General features: G+C 39.4%; 1 protein-coding gene across 8 annotated transcripts; it reads left to right on the forward strand.

The window, feature by feature from the left end:
• LACC1 (laccase domain multifunctional purine nucleosidase 1) lies at nucleotides 1-12,120 on the forward strand. Of its 8 annotated transcripts, XR_015771876.1 has the most exons (8): nucleotides 1-206; nucleotides 3,546-4,141; nucleotides 4,712-4,893; nucleotides 5,370-5,535; nucleotides 6,087-6,312; nucleotides 6,762-8,046; nucleotides 8,622-8,718; nucleotides 10,114-12,120. XR_015771876.1 is itself a non-coding variant. In XM_005516388.3 (7 exons), the coding sequence occupies exons 2-6, from the start codon at nucleotides 3,574-3,576 to the stop codon at nucleotides 6,934-6,936; spliced, it is 1,317 nt and encodes a 438-aa protein (XP_005516445.1). In that variant the 5' UTR covers nucleotides 1-206; nucleotides 3,546-3,573; the 3' UTR covers nucleotides 6,937-6,971; nucleotides 8,622-12,120. The 8 variants fall into 8 exon arrangements, 3 of the variants coding, with proteins under 3 accessions (XP_005516445.1, XP_087907629.1, XP_087907628.1); XR_015771872.1 differs by having other exon boundaries at nucleotides 6,762-10,470; nucleotides 11,555-12,120; XR_015771873.1 differs by having other exon boundaries at nucleotides 6,762-8,718.
• Nucleotides 12,121-21,321: the final 9,201 nt, after the last annotated feature.

Consider the following 21,321-nt stretch of genomic DNA (forward strand, 5'->3'; position numbering starts at 1 on the left):
TCTTTCCGGTGTAACCAGCAGCAAAGCAGGGTCCCGTCAAAAAAGAAGAAATACAGGTTCCTACTGCAGCCTTACACAGCGTAGGAATTTCCAGCTTGTACAAATCAGCTCCCAGATTGAAAGAAGTGAGATATATAAAGCTGGAAATGTCTGCGTATTTTATCTCAGATGGTACCTTTCAGAATTTAATAGGATTGTCCACCTGTGTAAGTAAACTCCTGTGTTTATGAAAACTGTGTGCGCTTCAGTATTTTCATTGTATGGGATGATTTCTGTTTCTTCAACCTTGCCTAAAAAGAGGAAGAATGTTTTATTTTAATCCAGTTTAGGAGGCTTAAATGTATTACTTTTTCCTCCTGGTTTTTGTATTTTCTTTTTTTTTGTTTGCTCTTTTGAAATATTACACATGTGCTGTTATCTCTGTTCATTTGGGCTGCTTCAATGACCTGTTTTCTTTCGCAGGGCATCTCTCTCTGGCAGATGTTAAATATCTCCTGCCATTTTAATTTTAAAAAAATTATGTCTGTTCTCTCAGTTTCTCTACTAAAATAAGATGACCAGCAGGATTCAAAGATGCAGGAAATTGTCAGCAATCTTGTCTTGGCCAACAGTGAACTTTTAGAATTAGATCTCTGGGGTTCTTGAAAATTGCTTTTTTGCATCTCTTTTCTACCCTGGGCTGTCTCTTCTCTGCAGCCTGGTTTTATTTCCTTCCTTGTTCTTTTTCTGTGTTCACTGTGCTTTTCTACTTTTTGCTCTTGTTACCTTCCTCACTTCTTATATCGTTATTGATCGTTTTCTTTGATCTACTTTTCTTGATATCTGTGCAAAAAAGTCTCTTACCCTCCAAATGTTTGTACTGTCAGTTTCAGGGAGTGAGAAAATAGCTAACTTGGTGGCCTTGGCTTCAAGTTTGTGCAAGTATTTGTCTTGAACTGTGTACCAAAATGATCAACTCCTTAATAAATGTACTTACTTCTTTGGATGTGGCTTCATTGGGACACTGGGACTGTAGAGCATGTTAATTGAAACCCAAATAAGTAGGAATACATCTCCCATAAACTAAAAAGTTGCTGTGCTTGGCAAGCATGTGTTTTGAGAAGGGTTTTTTTTTGGAGTGGCTTAGAAAGGAATCAGTTTTGCTATGGTTGTAAGCAAACTTATTCTGACACCACTGTCCTCACTAGGACTCTGTGATGCAAAGCTGGAAGGATACGAGGGTGAATCAGCCCCATTGTTCGTACGTGCACATCCCAGTAATTGCCCCTGTGGATTTTTTGCAGTGCATACACAACTTTATAACAACGTAGGCAATTACCTCTCCCTCATCAAACACTTTCCTTCCACCCTTCCCTTGGTGGCATTTTTCTGGGTGAGTGCAATGATAGCAATGAACTCTATTTACCTTCCACTACTGACATATCTGAAGTGGAGCAATAATCTGTTTTTGCACTACACCCCTCTGTTGTACTGTCTTTCCTGGGACTATTTGCTGTATCTTAATTGGGATCGTGTCACTCAGACAGGCCTCCCACAGAGAGTGTCAGGGTAGGGAAGGAAACACTACGATTTCCTAAGTCGTGGTTTTTGGCATGAGTCTTTTTCAGCACTGTTTTCTTAGCAAGCTCTTTCCTCTAAAATCCATTATCAGCTGTGCGTAAATAATACTCTGAGCAAAATCAAAAGTCATAAATTCCTTGGCAGTTGTTTTTATCTGCTATCACATTTTGATATTTTCAGCTCACCTGTTTTGATAGTCACTAATTAAACTTTGTAAGTGTTCAATTCGCAGAAAGGAAAACATCATTTTCAGTCAGGATTATTTTTCTTCCAGTCTGGGGGAAAGAACAATGAAGAAAATACAGAATGTTTTCTGTAAAACCTTCTCTAAATAATCTGTCCTTTAAAACCACAAAGGTCTTTGACCTCTCATTTCAGTGGAGAAACTCTGGAAATCCACTGACTGCCATAAAATGCCAAGGAGTATATCACACCTACCATAATGATAGGCCTCAAGTACACACAGAAGAAGTATTTCTGCAGGATAATGAAGTGATGTAAAGCCAGAACATTCATGTGGTTACAGGAGAATGAGATCTGGGGGCAGGAAAATTGTGCCAGACGTTATTTGGTGTGGTTAGCTCTGGCAGCAGAGCATTGATTTCAAAGACTTATAAGATTCTCAGGTTCTCTGTTCTTGCAAAGATATGAATTTTCCTACAAGTGAATTAATATTTATGCACAATCTGTTGCTTAAAAAAAAAAAAAAAAAAAAAAGGTGGTGTTTAAGAATACTCTGAATTATTATGGGATCTTACAACTGTTGGTAAAGGTGCATATATTTCTCCTAGATCAAGCACAGTTGAAATCTAAGTAGGTGTCTTTGAGGTTCCCAAAGCAGAGGGATCTAGCCTTTTGTTCCAGACCTGTGGATGCCTGCATTGGAAACAGAAGGATTATCAGAGAGAGAGAGAGAAAAGAAAGTGAGACGCTTCTGAGGGGATATGTAAAATAGGCCCTTATAGCAACAGAGAGAGGAAAAGATGGATTGACAAGTTTCCACAGGTAGGCCTAGGCAGGCTTGGATCAACAAAGTTCAGAAAAGTGAAAAAACTAACCACCAAAACTGGAATTACAACATGGGCCACAAGACAAAATGTGAATGATAGGATGATACTGCATAAGCTTAAGACATCTTGATTTCAGAGCAGAGTGCAGCTAGCAGAGTGAAAAAGCTGAGTCAGGAAGTTGTGCACAGTATTCTATTGCTTTAATTTAGTTCCAAGTACTTCTTTCATTACTAGGCAAAGTTTCAGTAACCACTACTGATTTCTTGTGCATGCTGAAAAGAAGAACTATTGTCATGTGCCCCTTCACACAGAAGTCAGAAATTAGCAAGTCAATGCTTTTGGAAATGCAAAAGGGAGAAATACAAAAGGTCTTGTGAAGGCCTGGGGGAAAAAATGTTATTGCCCTCACAGCTCAGTACCCTACTACCAGGAGGGGTAGCAGAGGTGAGCTCCACCTCAGCCATAAGTATGTTAAACACCTCCAAAGAAAATGTTACAGAAACTCCTCTAGTCTCAGGAAGCTAAGGGACCTCTGTATTTGTTTGCGTCATGGAAGCTGGAGGACAGCCCTTTAATCATGTCAAGAAGATCCATTAAGCTAATGAGGGTTAATTGATTCAATATATCTAATTTTATGTACCAACCTTTCATCATCCCTGACCTGGGAAAGACCTGAGGTAGGTGGGGTGGTAGGGAAATACCTAAACACTTAAATGAACAATCATTAATAATTAATTAATAATTATAACAAATATAATTTGTTATATTTATAATTAAATAAATACATTTCTGATGGTTTTCTTTTGTTGGAATTTCTTTTGATGCAGCTGGGAAAGCCTAAGTCAGTAATTAACTGCTATGTACCTTCTCTATACAGTATCCCTGAATTAAATGCCTTAACATGATTCTGTGTTCAGACTAACATTGCCGTTCTTGATTTTTGTTTGTTTTTCATGTTTTGTTACTACTTGACAGCTGAAGAAACCTTTAAATATCCTGGAATATGGTGGAAGCAGTACTGATAGATATGTTCAGCCTCCCAGCCAACTTGCAGAACAACATCCAAAGATTACTACACAACACTCTGGAAGCTATTGAGAAATGTTCTGCCATCCATGCCCCATGTGTTTATGTCATGTGTTGCCAGAGGCAGGGGAGTGAAAGGAAAGGTGAGCAAGAGTTCTTGCTTTCAGCTCTCAGAAGTTTTCAGAGTCTGAAGAGGAGACTGGAGGTGGTATGTGCTCAGACTACAGCTGCTGCTTTGTACACCGTCAAACAGAGACTGGATGAAAATGACCTGAGCATCATTAAAGTTATTCTCCCTACCTTAAGAAAAGACTTAATGAAAGTATATATAGACCATCTCTTTACAGCAGTCTACCAGTTTGAATTTGAGGATTTAGAGGTGGTATCTGACTGTGAAAACCTGCAGCTATCTGAACATCAGCATGAAGGGCAAACACTTCTTTCACAGAACGTGGCACTCATCCACAGTGAGATTCAGATGTACTTGGAAAGCCTGCCAAGTCTGAAAGGGGAGCTCACCATCCTCAGATCTTCCCTGATCCCAGGTAAAGAGAGTTCCAGGTAATAGTTCTTAACAGAGTTTTTAACAGACTTACCAAGCATACTTCTTCAAGGGAGTTGCAAAATGGGTAAGATTTGGAAATGCCTTCAGGGATCAAATAACTCTATATGATGTTGTAATAGTGTATAATGTGTATAAGAGGAAAAAGTGTCAATAGAAATACAGCAAAAGGCTGACAAGACTCTTCAGGCCTAAGCATGATCCGAGGAAAGACAGTCCTGGGTTTAGTGAGGGCAGACCATAAAATCTTCTCCTGTCTGTGTAGGAATTACACATTTCGAGAGTTACCATCATAATTTGGAAAGGCAGGATAAGAGTTTCTGCTGGTCTGCAGCCACAGACATGCCTGATGTCTCAGTGTCCCTACTGTGGCATGATTATGAGCAAGGAGGAAATTAGGAATCCTTATATTTAAATGCCACAGATAAATCCAAGGTAAAGCAGTTCTCTACTTGACTGGCTGATTCCATACCTCTTCAGTATAAACCCATGTAACAGCTGGTTTGATCTTGTTTTGAAAGCAGTTGTTTGTTGTGTCTTCTTGCCTTGCCAGATGATATTTTTTTACATGGGTTCACCACAAGGACAGGAGGGATCTCCTATATACCAACTCTAAGCTCCTGCAATCTCTTCAGCAGCTCCAAGCGGAGGGATCCACAAGTTGTTGTTAAAGAAAATCTCCGCCGGCTAGCTAATGTTGCTGGATTTAACCCAGAGGCTTTTCACAGAGTCAAGGTATCATACAAAACAATGGATTCAAGTAAATGGCTCAGATATTCCTTCATGTATCACTGGCTAAATTGTAGGCATTCTTCTTATCTTTGTCAACAAGAACTTGTGATAAGCAGGACAATTAAAACATTTACGCTGGCATCTTATCTGGGAGAATAGCCATCCAAACTATCAGCCATTTGGCACAATATGGAGAAGCAGCACTGATTCTTCCAAGTCTGTTCTAATATTTAACTTACCACAAAGTAGGATAATCAGATAAATGATCAGAGCATTTTCTACTAAAGGAAAAATACACCATCGCTTCTTTAGTGGCTTTCTACTGATACATCTGCATGGCATCTGAACAAGTGAGCACCTGATTTCCATGCGTAGTCAGTGCAGAAGAGTATTTCATGTCAAAGAAAAACCTGGTACTAGTCAGAGCTCAGTTGTTTTGCAGCCATGTCACTGTCCACATTCTGGTTTTGTTTTGACAGGTTGATCACGCTAATGCTGTGTGTATTATGGGAAAGACAGAGCCTGACAACTATGATGGAATAGTTACGAATCAGAAGGGTGTCACACTGGCAGCTCCAGGTGCTGACTGCATACCCGTGCTGTTTGCTGATCCTGTCAGAAAAGCCTGTGGTGCTGCTCATTCTGGTAGGAATTGCAAATTGCACTCCCTTGTGCAATGCACAGGTTTCCTGGGACTCAAACTGAGATACGAGAACCCAAAGCTGGGCTTTCTTCTATCTGTTCCAAACAACGATAATATCTATAGCTTGAGCCTGGGTTTTTTTTTTTCCCTAAAAACAGCATTAAAACACTTGGACCATATTATAAAAATATATTTCTGATTTATTTATATTGTATTCCCACTTAAATGTTTCAAGCACAGAGGAGCTGTGAGTTGTGCTATAATTGCCCAAACCAGGACACTTAGGGAAAAAGAACTCTGTAATTCTCTGTAGTTTTCATCTCCACAAAATTATATTAGAAAACTGATTGCTGTTAATCTGTATGTTTGGGATGGGGGGGGGTGGGGGGGAGAGGGCAGGTTCTAAGCTAATTTATTATTAGATATAATTATTTAATTTTAGATGTAAATGCATCTCCTAATTTATACCTTTAATAATTGCATATATTTTTAGGTGCTAGAAAATTAAAAAGAAAATGTATATCAATTTTTTTCAACCTCTCATTTCTCACAGGATGGAAAGGCACATTGTTAGGAGTGTCTATGGCCACAGTGAATGCTATGGTATCTGAATATGGCTGTAACGTGAAAGATATCCTTGTGGTGCTGGGCCCATCTGTGGGACCTTGCTGCTATAAACTTCCTCATGAATCAGCAAAAGAATTTCATAGAATTGATCCAAAGTGTGTGAGACTATTTGACTCTGCAAGTCCTTATATTGATATCAGAAGAGCAACAAGGTAGGCCTCCTGAGGGAGAAAAAGACTAATTCCACATTCATTACCAATAATTATTTTGATACTGTATTATTCAGCCCTAATATGGTGAGGATTCTCAACAAAGTACTCTCTAGTTCTTTGCAGATCAAGAAAGGATACTTTTGAATGAATGGTATTTGCTCACTTTTGCTGGATTTCAGATATTATTTTATTGTTATACTGTTATATATTGTTAGTTTATGAATTACAGACAAAAGTTCAAATTTAATGTGATTTTACGGGTTGCAGGAGAATAATTATTTTTGTCTAATACTGAAAGAAAGAAACAAAAAAAGCAAATGAAAGCCCCAGTCACAATATTGGCACAGTTTGGTTTGTTCAGTTGGTACTTGAGGTTTTGCCTTAACGATAGTGCCTTATGGAATGTATGTACAGAAAATAATATTTTCTGTTTCTCTTTTTTTTTTCAGGATTCTTCTTGAGAGAGGTGGGATTCTTCCTGAGAACATCCAAGATGACTCTATCACAGACCAGAACCAAAACATCACTTTCTGTACTGCATGCCACCCTGATAAATTTTACTCTCACTTTCGTGATGGCAATAACTTTGGGACACAGATTGGCTTCATATCAATCAAAGACTGAGAAAGTGTCTCTTTCTCTAGAACAGCATTTAGATAGTAAGTCTGCTGCATTGTCTGGCATCCTGCTCTCCGCATAGAAGTTTTTCCTCCTTTCACGGATTTGCAGTAGGGAATCCATGGGTCTTGAGGTTCTCCTGCTTATTTCTTTCCTTGACCTTCTGAAACAAGAATAAGTACCTGTGGTGTGGGGACAGCAATTCTTGTGTGAAGCAGGGTGCAAAGGAAACAAGGACAACCCACACTAGTGGCAAAATCCTTCTATAAGACCCAGATACAAGCTCGAAGTTTATGGATTCTCCTTGACCAAAAATTTTCCAGAATCCTCACCATCTTAAGGTGGTGGAAGCCCAAAAAACGCCAGTCTTCATTAGTTTCTGGTTGAGACTACTGAATGTCACTTTGTATGACATTGCTAATACAGGAAGGGAAGCCAGTATTGCACGTTACCTGTTTGAGACACCCAACTTTGATAGTTTCAGCTGAAGCCTTACAAAATTTTGTGCATGGGATTAATTTTCTTCTTTGGATTAGTTTAAAGAACTCCAAAACATTTAAAGGACTTGTCCTATGGAAAATAACTTGGAAGTGAGAAGCAAGCAGGCTCCTTTGGGGCAGACATTGAAAATATATGAACTCTCACCATTCTGTAATTTTTGGTTATAGGAAAAGTAGGACTAAAACCCTTAATTTATGATGTGTATGTCCAAGTCTCCTTAGGATTTTTTTTTCTTTAAACAGTGGTGCTTCGATAATGTCATTGATAGTCTCAACAATGCCAAGTTTCTCACTAAATATCTAAAAAGTTCCGTTAATTTATCCCAAGTTAATTTTACTGACCAATAGCTGGATTTATGTGTCTTACTGAGCAAAGTGCTTACTTTGCACTGTGTGCACTGTCTGCTTTTAACCATAAAAAAAAATGCCTCTAGATTTTACAATAGACGTGATGTTTTCTGACGCGCAGACAGCGAAGGATTGCTAACAGTAAAGCTGTGCTAATTGCGGCTTGAAGAGCTGCCAAGCACAAGGCTTGGGCCAGCGGCTCGCATGACGTACTTTCTATTTTGGATTCTGTGGGCTTTCTCCGGTCTGACCGCTCTGCCCACTAGAGGTCAGTGCTGGCTCGCGCTGCTTTTCCATCCTGCAGGGATGGATGGATGGATGGATGGATGGATGGATGGATGGATGGATGGATGGATGGATGGATGGATGGATGGATGGATGGATGGATGGATGGATGGATGGATGGATGGACGGACGTCCAAACCATGTGGTTTGCAAAGCACCACACAGCACATGCTGTTACTTTTGCTTCTATAATCATCTGCCAAGTTACTCTAATATCTGTGTGCTTCTGGAATAATCTGTTTTCACTTTGATTTGGAGCTGACTGAATTAGATCTTTCCTTGTTTTCTGGAAGAACAGACATTTTCTTAAAAACTTCCTTTTACCTGTGAATGATATTTCTCAGAGAAGTCTCTGAGAAGGCTCTTCTCTGACTTCTTTCAGAAAACACACTTCTCTGAGTATTTTCTCTGACTGTAACCATCTATGAAAAAAATATGCTTCTGCCAACTATCTTACTTCTTCACAAATAATAGTTTTCTGCTGCTGTAGCCCTGCAGTCACTGACAATTTTCAGTTGCATTTTTAAAACCCTTCCATTGCTTTTACCATTCATTCAGCTGGCTTCAAACCAGAGGCTCGGGATCCAACAGGGGCAACACTCACACTACTCTGTTTAGAGTTTCAAAGCACATTGCTGCACACCAGGTGTGCATGGTATGTATTGCATGTATTATTGACTTGTTCTAAATATAGGATAGTTAAATACAGGATAGGATAATTATATGGATACTGACAGCCTTATCTTGCTGCACTAGTTAAAAAAAACAACCCAAGAGCCTACCTTCACCTTTTAGTTCTGTCCCTTTGCTCTGATTTCTGTACCACTTTATGGAAACCAACTGACATAACAGTGAGGTAAGGTACCCTTCTTGAAGCTATAGGGGCAGTAGCACTACACAGCTTCCAGTCCCTGCACCTGAAGCTCAGCCAAAGCGTGTCTGTCAGTGGTGCCCTTCACCTAACCCTCTTCCCTTGTGGATTAAGGGTATGCCATCAAAAACAGCTGAGTTACTTGGTTCTGCAAGGTGCTTGACAGCTGAAGTATCATAGGGGCCCATGTGCCTGCTGTTATCCCATTTCACCTCAAAGATGGTTTAAAACTAATTCATTTATCTTTGCAGTAAGTAGAAAGATCTTGCAGTCATGCTCCTTACCACAGTTCAAATGGCCAACAGTATATTAGGTCACATTAATATGCTATTATCACAGTAATATACTGTTACTGATACTAAGCCCTGTCTTGTTCTGATCTGCTCAAGGATTACAATAGAGATTTTATGTTTAGAAAAATACCATTTACAGGTCATGGTAGGGCTATGCAAGCTGGAGAGAACATCAGAATGAGCAGAAACACCAAAGGCTTCACCTTTTGGAAGACAAATCATTACCACAATTGTTCTTTTTTTCCTTTTACATTAATTACCTAGACTGCTAACCTTTCGAGACAGGAAACAGTCTTTTGCACATGGATGACTGAGGTGGAAAAGTCCACAACCAATAAGAAAATATTGTAAAGTTCAGTCTCAAATCAGGCTAGGCCCAGAATCATAGCTTCTTTCAAAAGTCCTTGCTACAAAGGCATGGTAATCCTGGTATTAACAAAAAAAAAGTTTTGAGGAAGGGTATGATAAGAAGGAGACTAGGCTGTTTCACATATCTGTTTATTTACTTTTCATTCTTGTTGCTCACTGAAGGAGGCAAGCACATCACCCATGATTCAGGGCCTCTAGAGAAGCTCTCAAAATGCTTCATAGATTGTTCAAGTGTACCTAACTAATTATCAGGTCCCATTTATTACCCTAATATCCATTGAATTTATAAGCTGCATTTTCCCTATTCTTATTATTAAATAACATTAATTATGATAATGGTGTGCCCTGAGGAGAGCACACAACATGATCACATTGAATATTGGTTTTGCTAGTTGTTACTGTGCAATTAACATTTGTTACTATTGTAGATTCTCAATATGGGCCTCTTTATTTACACTATATAGTTGAATGAAGTGTACTAAAACATGTCTGAGAAAGACTTTATTCACTATTCCAGTAAAAGAGGGCATTTCTAGCAAGCTGTTCTGCCTGGGGAAGCAGTGTGAAATTTCAGAGGCACAGATCGAAGCCTGAGGTAATTAGTGAAATGTTTATCCAAATCATGCCAATTATTGCTACAGGTATGGCAAAGTGGAAAACTATTAAAGAAATGAGATTAAAAATGTTTTTAATGCATTTGTAGAGGTCAGTTCCATCAGTGACTGCTGGTCTCTGTCTACTGACAACCTGAGGAGACAGGATGGGAGCAAGGCAGTTTTGAATTTGACAGTTGCCTTTGTGATTGGCTACAAATTCAGAAGCCGTGGGCCTGGATGTTCAGCAGAGCATTTGGATACATCTTGACTCGCAGAAAGTATGTAATTCCTCCCAAATTACAAGCATTCAGTTACAGGAAAGCATCTCCTTTCCCAGCAGTAACATGGATTTGCAAAGTGCTCGTCTTTGCACACGTTGTTTTCCTCATGCTTATCTCTTGTGCATCACTGTATTTCTGTCCAGCACCACTCACAATTGCCCTGTGAGGTGTGAATGTGGTCACAAGCAGCTGGAAGACACAGGTGCCATTCTGCTCAGAGCAGCACCAGTGCTGCTTTCTTTTGTATACTTGTGCTTTTTTTTCTTTTAGCAGCAGCGTGAGACTTTGTTCTTGGCACAGTGTCTTTATCACTATCCTCCAAACCATTCCTATTTTATAGGTTTCCAAAAGAGCTACCACTTTCCAGCTTACATGGCAAATAAGTCAATATTCCTAGATTCCCTCACTGCTGTCCTCATTTCCACTCCATGTTCAATTTGCTGCTGGGCGATGCAAAGAGGGAGATGAGCTGCGCTCATTTGTCCCGAGGCCCAGAGGGGCTGCGCGTGTGCACTTGCCTTGATGTCATTTGTTTGAAGCTTTTGTTCTCCGAGTACCAAAGTCCTTCCTGAACTCAGGCCTCTTGTGCAACAATATTAACAGGACAGTGCAGTGTCATGAGTAGTAAATCCTATATGTGACAGAGGAAATAATGTATTGACCTGCTGAGGGATTTACATACCTCCAAAGACAGCAAGCTCTGCCTGTGAGGCTGGCTTGTTCCACTTTCCATTTCCAGCAGGTACTATCCAGTGCTTAAAGGTGAATGACTTGAATAGATATGTATGTGGATTTAAAAACTGTCCTGGTTGAATATATTCTTATATCCATGGTGCTATTAATCATTACCCAGTGTAATGCCTTTTTATAAGATACAGAGATTTTGCTGTTGTGCTTACTTTAAATATACAGTGCCTGTGGCTGTGCTGCTAAAAAGCATGATTATGTATTTCCCAAAGGCATGCAGAGAAATAGGAAGCTAGCTTTTTTAAGTGATGCCTCTGATCTTTCATTAGTAAGCGTTTAATTTACAGTAGCATCTCGCATTACAAATACTTGTCTGTCTGTCTTTGTCTGCAAGTTCTCAGGGCTGAGAGGAGATCCACAGAAGAATTTTGGGGGCATGATCTCCAAAGGACAGCAGGACTGAGTTCTCTCTCTTATCCTTTTACGAATGCAGCATCATGTCTCCAGGGCAACCTGAATTCTGACAGTCATGGGAGCAAGGACATGGCATGGATATTCTATTTGATTCCTGCAGCTGAAAAGAGATCTGAGACAAAAATCAATATGTCACTAAAATAAGAGAGTTCTTTTTACAGTTAATTTGATATAAAGGTTCATTTTCTCTATTCTTGTGCAAATGTAATTCAGAACTGCTAAATACTGTGTTTGTTTTGTTGATCTTTCCCCTTCTACATGTAGCAAAGGCCCAAACAAACTGAAATAAATAGGTTGCAACATAAAAATGAGGAGTGAGCCTACCATAAAACTGAGCATGCATTTTGTAAGGGAGCCTGAAAACAGTGTTCATATTTCAAAATGTATAATTTTTGCAATATTTTTAAGCAGTGAATCATAATTCTGGCCAATTGAAAGTGATTTTTCCAACAGCTGTCTGAAATAAATACCTTATCATTTCTCTTTGAGGCACTGAGCTCTATCCTAAAGCAATATTGAAGCATATGTTGCAGCTAAAGGAAAGCATTTCTGTTCTGCTTTGGTTATCTTTCTTAGAAATAGGTGAACATGATTTTCCTACACAAGAATGAATCACAAAAAAACTCAGCTGTGAAAACAAAATTGTGACAGGTAACTCAAACACTTTCAGTCAGTTTTAATATGTGCTTTTAGTAAGTGCTTCATAAAACTATCATTAAAGAAAACTGGGTCATGCAGATGATTTTATTTTGACTCTGTGCTTTCTTCTTTATATCATCCCCATAAAAAGCTGCAGGACATAAAAGGTGAGTCAATCAAAAAACTCCTTAGAGAGGCTCCTTTAGGTTTGTGGATGTTTATTGCTGCATTTGATACTTGGATCTTACTCAGTTCCTTCAGTTATGCTGCAACTTGGATCCATGGGTTCCCTCAGCACTGACACATTCTGGCTCACGTAACTCCATGCTAGCCATGGCAGAAACAGAGATTCAGAGTCGATACTGATGTTTATGTTGTAGCTTTTGTTCAAAATATATGTTGCTGACATAAATGACATTGCAACAAAAATATGGTGTGATGATGGTGAGATATTTTGAGAAAAATCTCCTGAGCAACCCTGCATTCACTTAATGTTTTAGGGGCTAGGTTAGCAGCAATTTTTTGCTTTTAATGAGACTGGGAAAGTTCAAGATAATTCTGCACTCTCCTTATCTAGTAGATGTGTTCATCAGAGTGACATAGTTTGGGTTTTAGAGTCTTGTCCCATGTACAATTATATTTCTCTAATTTCCTTTAATAATGGCTTCTTGAGAAGGGACTGACTGTGTGTATATTGGTTAAGAAGTGCAAACTTCAGCTGACTCCTCTTCATTAGTTTATATTACTATTTAACATAAAAGTCTGTTAGAAAATACAGGCGTGACAAAATGGGAAAGTTGGACTGCTCAAACTAAATGTTCTTTTAGGAGAAAAAGATTTAGACAAAGCTAGTTTCAACATCTTCAGGATGACAGATTTCAATACAACTTTTGAAGCAGCTCTTATTTTCTACTTTGAATATTAGGAGTAATCTGAAATAAAAATTGAAGAAGTGCCATTGCAAGTTAAAACAAATATTAAAATCTCAATTTATGCTGAAAAGAGCCCATCTTCCACAGAGCTCATCTTATTATTTATGTATATTTATCTGCATGAACCAGTCCTCTTATTTCTTCAATAAATATTTCCTTCATAGATTGTAGATTGTTATATTCCCTTCAATAAATGTTTAGCTAAGTTTTACATACAATATTTAGCTCCATTAGTCTTTCCTAAGATGACCCTTCAGCTCTTAGTTCTCCAGATTCTGCCTTATTGATGTCAATTAGGTGTTCATCAGTTTTCACTTACATGCACTTTTAGAAGGAGAGTGACATTTGAACTTTGTACAGAGACTTGTTGTTTTTTTTTTTCTGATAGGCTTTCAAAGTGGTGCTTTTAGATACAAAAAAAAAAAGCTTAATTGAATGACCTTGGTTTCCCTCTCTTCCCTGTTTTCCAAAAGAGTCATAACCTATTGCACTTCAATTTGGATTTATTTTAGGCTTCCCAGCTATAACTCATAATTCATCACATTGTTCCAGAAACAATCTTCATGAAGGAGGCTCAATCCAGAAAGTGAAAAATAGTTGTTATTTTTGAGGCTGACATGGAATTTATGGTAGGAGAGCATTTATAACTTAAGCAAAAACTTTTTAAGTATCTGAGGTTGAAAAGCTGATACTAGGAATCTAAAATAATATGGAAATAACTTCACAGTTTTGCAGGGAGAAAAAATATCCATACGTGCGACACTGAAAATTCATTCCTTGAATTATATTCACATCAGGACTGGATGCCTTTATACATACTCATTTATCCCTAGCAAACTGGGAAGAGGCTAGAAGGAAAGAATGATATTGTTTTCCCACTCTAATAAATTATAGGAGAAAAGAGGTATACAGCAGCAATCCTTTTAGCAAGTGAGTTAAAGAGTGCACCGGCTAATGATGAACCACTTTCTATGGAGCCAATATCTGAGACTGAAAAAGCAGCCAGTCACTCCCTGGCTCTGCAGCAGCCTCAGTTATACACAAACAGAAGCAGGGAACAAAAATCTCATTTGGGTTGCAGCTAGCCTGAAACAGATATCCATGGTGAGACACTCTTGGATACAAGAAGCAGAAAAAAGACAGCATCATGATGATAAAGACATTTCTACACCTGCCTATTAAAGATTTAGTGCAAGAAGAATTTATCGATGTGGAAACATGGCCCCTACCTTATTGTCTGAGCAGAAAGTGGTTCTGCCAAGCATCTTCCTGTGGGTAGCTATTCACCACAGTTGCTAAAGCTATTGAGGCTTCTTTGTGTGGTAGAATTCTTCCCCAGAACCTGGAAGGGTTGGAGTATTGAATTCTTATAGATTTATTTCAGTTCTCCTCTTTCTTCATCCCTAATTCAAACCCTGCTACAGGCATACCATTCACTCACAAGCTTCCAATCCAAGCAGGCAGGGAGAGGACCACAGTTAATTGTGGGAGGCAGATTAAGATAACTGTCTGTATTATCTGCATGCAGGACTCTGGGACCTTGCTGGGGCCAGAATAATTGCAATGAAGGGCAGATCTGCCCTTGCCCACTGCAGCTGTATTTCTGAACTGAAAATGTGGAAGAGAAGCTGCTTTCTGATATTTCAGTCAGCTTGGCTAACAGCCCAATTTGGCAGACTTGGAAGATTTTCTATCATAATGTTTCTCTGAAGTAAGCTGTAAGAATAAATGGCATAATGTATGTTTGGCTCAAGAGATGAGAGTCTAAATTTTGAAGAATCTTTTCTTGTTTGTTATGGAACAAATCCCAAACTTGTTGCTTAGAAGTCCAGGCACCCTGCTGCTATGAGGCCCCATCTGAACATCTTGAGTAAAGGAGGCAAGTACTCTCTTGTGTGAATACTTGCTAACATTTCTAATCCCAGCTATATTAATTACTGTGGCAGAAGTTATTTCACAATGGACAAGGCAGATCGACCTCCTGATTGGTCCTAGAAAGGCAGAGAGGACAAGGGGGATAAATACTGTGAAACTACTCCTTACTTGCATGGCAGCCACTTAAGACTCTGGGCAAGGCTTCAGGCCTGAGAAAAGGTAGATCATGAAGAGAAATAACCCACTTATCTTGGGTTGTGCTAGAAACATGTGGAATTGGCAAGGTAGATGTTTTGTACCCTATCCACTGTATATTTTGCTTCAGTTTGTGCAGTACAAAGTTACCAAAGTACCATCTTGAGCACTACTGGTTTTGAAGCAATAAACAAATAAGCAAAAAAAAAATTTCTGTGTCTTTTGTCTGTTCTTGATCCTGCCTAGCTCAGCCATATTGGTAGTAGTAGGTTCAAGATTTTGAGTGGTCAGTTTAATATGTATTCCACACTTCTCATAAGAAAACCTTAAGGAGAAACTTGTAATCTGTGAATTTATGGTGGTTTTATTCTCCTTCCTGGGTGATGCCACTGCCAGAGACAGCAATGCCAGTAGCACAGCTCACGAGATGAGCAACTCTATAGACAGTGCACAGAGATCTCAAGGGTCTAGAAATTTAAGATCTACAGACCAAGAGGCATGTAGGATTGTGCCACACTTCCAGGCCCTGAAAGCACCATCCCAAAATTTCAGAGCCATGAGACATATACCAGAGGCTCTCAGATCTGAGGAAGGAGAAGGGGAGATTTCTAGGAGATGCTCAAAGAATGGAAATCCCATGGCTTTTCCTACTATGTGTTTCGGGGGCATCTGCAGCAGGGTTTGCATTTGTCATGGAGCACCCCAAATGCTCATCATCTACAATGAAAAACCAGTGCCTTTTCATGAGTTTTTGGAGATAGAGCTAGTTTTGGCACTGTGCTGTAATAGCTTGTGGCCCTCATGCTCTCAAAAGTCATAACTGTCTACTTTTGGATGCTGTAAAGTTCTTCCACAATTTTAGACTGGCTATGGATGCTGTTAGAAGGCCCACTGTGTGAAAGTGAATGCTTTTCTAAGTGGTAGGGATATCAGAATTCTCAAATTTTGAATATGCAGTTTCTACAGACCAACTCAGGAAAATCTGAACGGTTGTGGGAGGCAACGTTTTAATTCTTGCTTATTTTGTAGTGACCTGAGGTAACATTTGAAATTGCTGTAGCATTTTTACTTCTGTTTGCAGATTGCAGATTTCATAGGTGTGTTTTGAATTGGATGATATTTAAAATTTTCAGCTTTGAGGACTGATCATGAGAAAATGTTTTGTGGATGTTATGTTTGTGTTTTTAATTACTGATCAGCTGTGATTAACCTGATTAGTCCTTTGACTGGAGGAGTGTGAATCACCTTCCCTCAGGTATAGCTGCTTGGGAACTGAAAGTGTGTTTTATGGACACAAGTTCAAAGTCCTCATGACAGGCTTCACAAGCGCCAGCAAAAAATGAATAAAACTTGTGAAAACAAGAATGTGAACTGTAAAATCACTACCAAAGAGAGTGTGTTTAAATATTGAAGTGAACAATCCCAGATAGTTTGGAGCGGAAAATTTGCTTTGTTTATAGGGAGCACAACATCTCCAAAAAAATACAGGAGGATGGAGTGTTGTTAGCCAAAAGCCAATCTGCCATGGCCTCTCTCTTGTTTCATTTAATTCATTTAATGATGTGCACTGTAGTCTTCTTTCTCCATTATCTTCTTAGTATTAACTTCTAATTTTTTTTCATCATATTGGATATAAACTGAGATGATACTGTTTTCTGGTGGTGATGATGACAGTGCTGTTCAAGCCTACCACTCTGGGAACTAGACCTGGGTTTTGAAGGACTCTCTGTGAGCTGGACCTGGAAAACATATGCTTTCATCAGTCTGTAGGGGGACATCTTAAAGAGGCCAAACTCTACTCCATACTGATTAACTAAGAAATTACTCCAGAATGAAAATAAGCATGAGTACTTTTGCGAAAGAATATGGTGGTAGGATCAATATATGAAATTCATACATAGAAAATATTTTGACCATGATCACAGAGTTATTGGCAGAAAATGTGAAATGTAGCAATGAACTTGAAGGTCTCCAGTATCTCAGAAGAGATTGTTGTGTGCTTGAGAACATGCAGACAAGTCCAGGAAGAAAGATTCTTGGAATTTAGAGGAAATCCTGACACATACAGATTTCTCTGCCATTTGAATAGAGGTGCCAACTCATTTGAATGCATATGCTTCCATCCATATTTTTATCACTTATTTGCATGCATAGGCACACAATTTCAGCTATGCATCTGTGTTTAAAAATGCACACAAGAGCCATGTATGACTCTGAGCATGTTTTTGTTAATATATATATATATATATCATGCCAGCCAGCCAAATAGCAATAATATTTCTCCTGCTTGCTCATTCTTGGATGGCTCATTTACATGTTTATGCAGCTCCTATTTTCTTTTTAAAATAAAAATCTATGAAGTTATCTGCCTAGGCTTTCACAAGGACACAAATCACTAAGCTTCTGATTTTTTTTATTAATTCTATCCACTTCATTTTTGCAGTTCTAGGCATTCCTGAAAGTGAGGCTATGCCATCATTCGTTTTCAATGAATGGCTCCAGAATAAGCTCATAATTGTGGTCAGCATTTATGTCAACACCATCCATAACTAAACAAAAATTGATGAATACCAGCTTTTTTATATTTAAATTGTAGAGCTGACTTACTGTACTATCATACTAAATTACTTAACAGAAATAGAAATAGATTAAGATGGATTTTGGATTGGTTTGATTTATTTATTAATTTTCTTTAAAAAAACAAGCAGGTCACTGGTAAAAGAAAATAAAAAGAGAAATGTAACTAATCAAAACAGACTGCAGGTTACAATTAAAGTACAGTCACAGGATTCATTGCAGTCACAGTCATGCAGTTGTGACCTATGTGCTCTTTCTATCTGCTTTGTACTCAGCTACACTGTGCTTTATATAGATTGAAAGACCTCCAGGGAAAGAGTTATAGCCTGGATTGTGGAACAGCCTTTGTGCTATGCCTCCAAAGGCAAAATGCATGTTTGTACCAACATCAGATTATGCCAAGAGGTGCAAATCCAGCTCAGCTATCAAAGGAAGGATGAACCCAAAATAGAAAATAAATTAGTAGCCTAGCATAAATCTTCCCACTTCAGCACTAGTGCTGGATATAAATTCTGATGGACAAAAAGGCTTTTCTGGGACATCCCAGCATTTGAGCATGCACTCCTTAATCTGAAACATTTTGGGGCTTACTGCATTTTGAAAGACTACAGAGCTGACTTTTGCTCCAGGGCTGGGGAACCAAGGATGGGATTTGCTCACACCTTTACAACCCTCTTTAATGGAGGATTTTAGAGAAAGTCAGAGTCAGACTAATCCTGAGTGAAAGGATCTCATGCTGCATAGTGATGAAAAAAGGAGCAGTTAGCAGTTATGTCAAGGGAAATTCTGATTGCATGGAAGTTGGGGGTTTTTCCTTCCCAGTGAGGGCATTACTCAGCAAGGCAATGATATCTGCAGCCATGGAAATTTAAAATCTCAGCTAGACAAGGGCTTCAGCTTTTCATGTCTAACTTTGAAGTTAGCCCTGTTCTTAGTAGGGCTTTGGAGCTCCAGACTTCATTAAATCATTCTGTGACTCTTTTACTTCAGACAGATGAAACACTGATATTTACACTTGATTTAGTCAATCAAGATCTCCTTTATAGCCAGGAGAGAAAAACTGGGTGTGGTTCATTTTCATACTGTCCTATCTAGGTCTGATAGGTTGCAACGCTGACTACAGAAGGTAGCTCGGGTTTGTGCACCTCCATGGCATTTAGATAAGACCAACACATTTTACCTTCTGTGGAGATGTTTGGGCAATGGGGATCCAGAACTCACAGGCTGCTTGACCTCAGAGGAACTTGATGGGAAGTGGGAGCCACGAAAGTCTTCAGCAGATGGTTGGTGAAACCCATATTCTCACTTATATATTCCAAATATTTTTATTTCTATATCATGATAGATCCTGAAGGGCTCTGCAATGGTCCTTTTATTGAATGAATTCAACTAAAATAAATGTTTCAATCATTTGTATGCACTGGTGCATCCTTTGGGGAATTTCCAGTTTTATTCCAGGCTTATTCAAACAAAAAAAGTTTTAGAACAGAATTCTCATGAAATTTTACTTTTTTTGGAAACTTGCAGGGCCCAAATAAGGGTTGAATGCTGAAAAAAGATTTTTGAAGCTCTTCTATTCATGTTGAATGAGACTATAACTATGCTAGTCCTGTTGCAGGTCTGCAAGAAAGGGAAACCAAGAATAAGAAATATTTGCATTGCAGTCAATTTGTTTACCTGACTGATAAAGTAACAGCTGGTGTATCAGGGTCACCCTGCATTGTGCGGGTTGAAGAAAACACATTTAGAAATGTATTTAAGTGCAGTGGAAGAAAAGGTAGAGTGTACCTAACAAATCCAATGCTAAACCTGTGACCTACATCTGTGAGCTCTGGAAACTCATCTGGAGGGGCTTTCTTACCAATGTGGTTGTGAAAAGTAAAGCTATTTTCTCAGCCAAGGGACACTTTGCCAAGAGGAGTCAGAGTCCTTTTGCTGCCTTTCCTCCGAACTCCGTTCTGACTCTGACAAATGGGGACTTGGCATTTGCCAAAACAAGGACAGTAACAGGCGTTTTTTGTCAGCACATGGGAGCAAAGCCATTAAGATTCTTTTTTTTCCTAGGAGGTACCAGTATGTCTCCCAAAACTGTACACAGAGTTTTAATTAAGATGTGATGTTTACTACCATCTTTCTGAGACAGAACAGATGTTGCTCTCCAGCAAAAGGCTCTTCCAAGATGACTGGAGAATTCAGTGACATATGGAAATTAATGAGATTTTTGTGGTCAAATTTATCTCAGCATCGCTTTCTACGAGGAGGTCTTGAATCCTGAGTGCAGTCTTTGAGGCTCTTTCATCCCGTAAGTCCAATGTTATTACTAAAAGCAATAAAGCAATGACGGAACCACTTCTTTCAAGGTGCTTAGAAACATTAGTGACTATTAATAACAACTGGGTAGTGAAAAAGTATCTTTATGCCAATAAGTGAACTCTCTTTCTCCTAGATGAAGAGATACTGACTTGCCCAAAGTGTGGGAACAATCTGGTAGGAGCAGTGGGAATAGTCTTGAGTAGTATTTGAGTGTGGGTGGATGCCAAGCCGTGCACTTCCCACTGGTGGATGGGCTGTGAGCTCCGTGAGACGTCAAGTCACCAAGCTGTGCCACGCTCTGCAACCTTTCCACCCTATATGGTGAGCCTGCACCAAAAGCAGGCTCAGCCTGGCAGCCTCTGTGTTGCTAGGACCAGTGCCAGCTGTGACCTAAAAGTTGAGGATTGCTTCTGCCCAGTGCTGAGCCCCAGCTCCCCCATCCCAGCTGCCAGTAGGGCTCCCTGGTGTGCATTTGCCCTGGATATGTGGGTTGGGATGTTCCAGAGCACAGAAAACACTGGTATGCATGCACAACATACTGTGCACCCATATCTTGGGAAGCCTGCTAAAATCGGGGAGAATTTGGCCTCTTCCCTGTATTGACTCCACACTGAAGAAGAAAATATTTTATGGTACTAACAAGAACACAGCTCAGTTCCTTGGTCCTGAGGCAGACAAATGTCAAATGTGTACAACTAAAGGAGCACTTGTTTTGAAGGCAGATCAGCTGCAAAAAATGAATTGGCTTTGCTTTTCAGATCCTCCTACGAGTCCCCAGAATACTTGGTGTGGTTTGCAGTTATGCCATCCTATTTCTGAGCATGTCTTCCTCTCTTTTGTACTGACAAAAGAAAAAGTCCTCTTCATCAAGAGAAACAAGAGTCTTCATGTGCTTCATGTGGGTAAAATCAAAAGGAGAGTATATGCAGGTATGACTGTTTTACAGATATGTGCATCTCTGTCACAGGATAAAGAGGGGTTTTGTAAATAGCCTGGTGTTCCTGTATTGACATTTCCTCTGCAGGCAGCGCTCCAGCTTTGTGCGAGCGCCTGGCACTTGCACACAGCCCTACTCTGTTATGGAAAGCCAGGCATGCGTGAGCTGATCACTGGAGACAGGCAAGGAAAAGCGGGACCTCAGAGAAGATGAGTCAGT

Source organism: Pseudopodoces humilis, chromosome 2, assembly GCF_049639895.1.
Source record: "Pseudopodoces humilis isolate 2021_Gansu_Grassland_sample_001 chromosome 2, ASM4963989v1, whole genome shotgun sequence".
NCBI lineage: Eukaryota > Metazoa > Chordata > Aves > Passeriformes > Paridae > Pseudopodoces > Pseudopodoces humilis.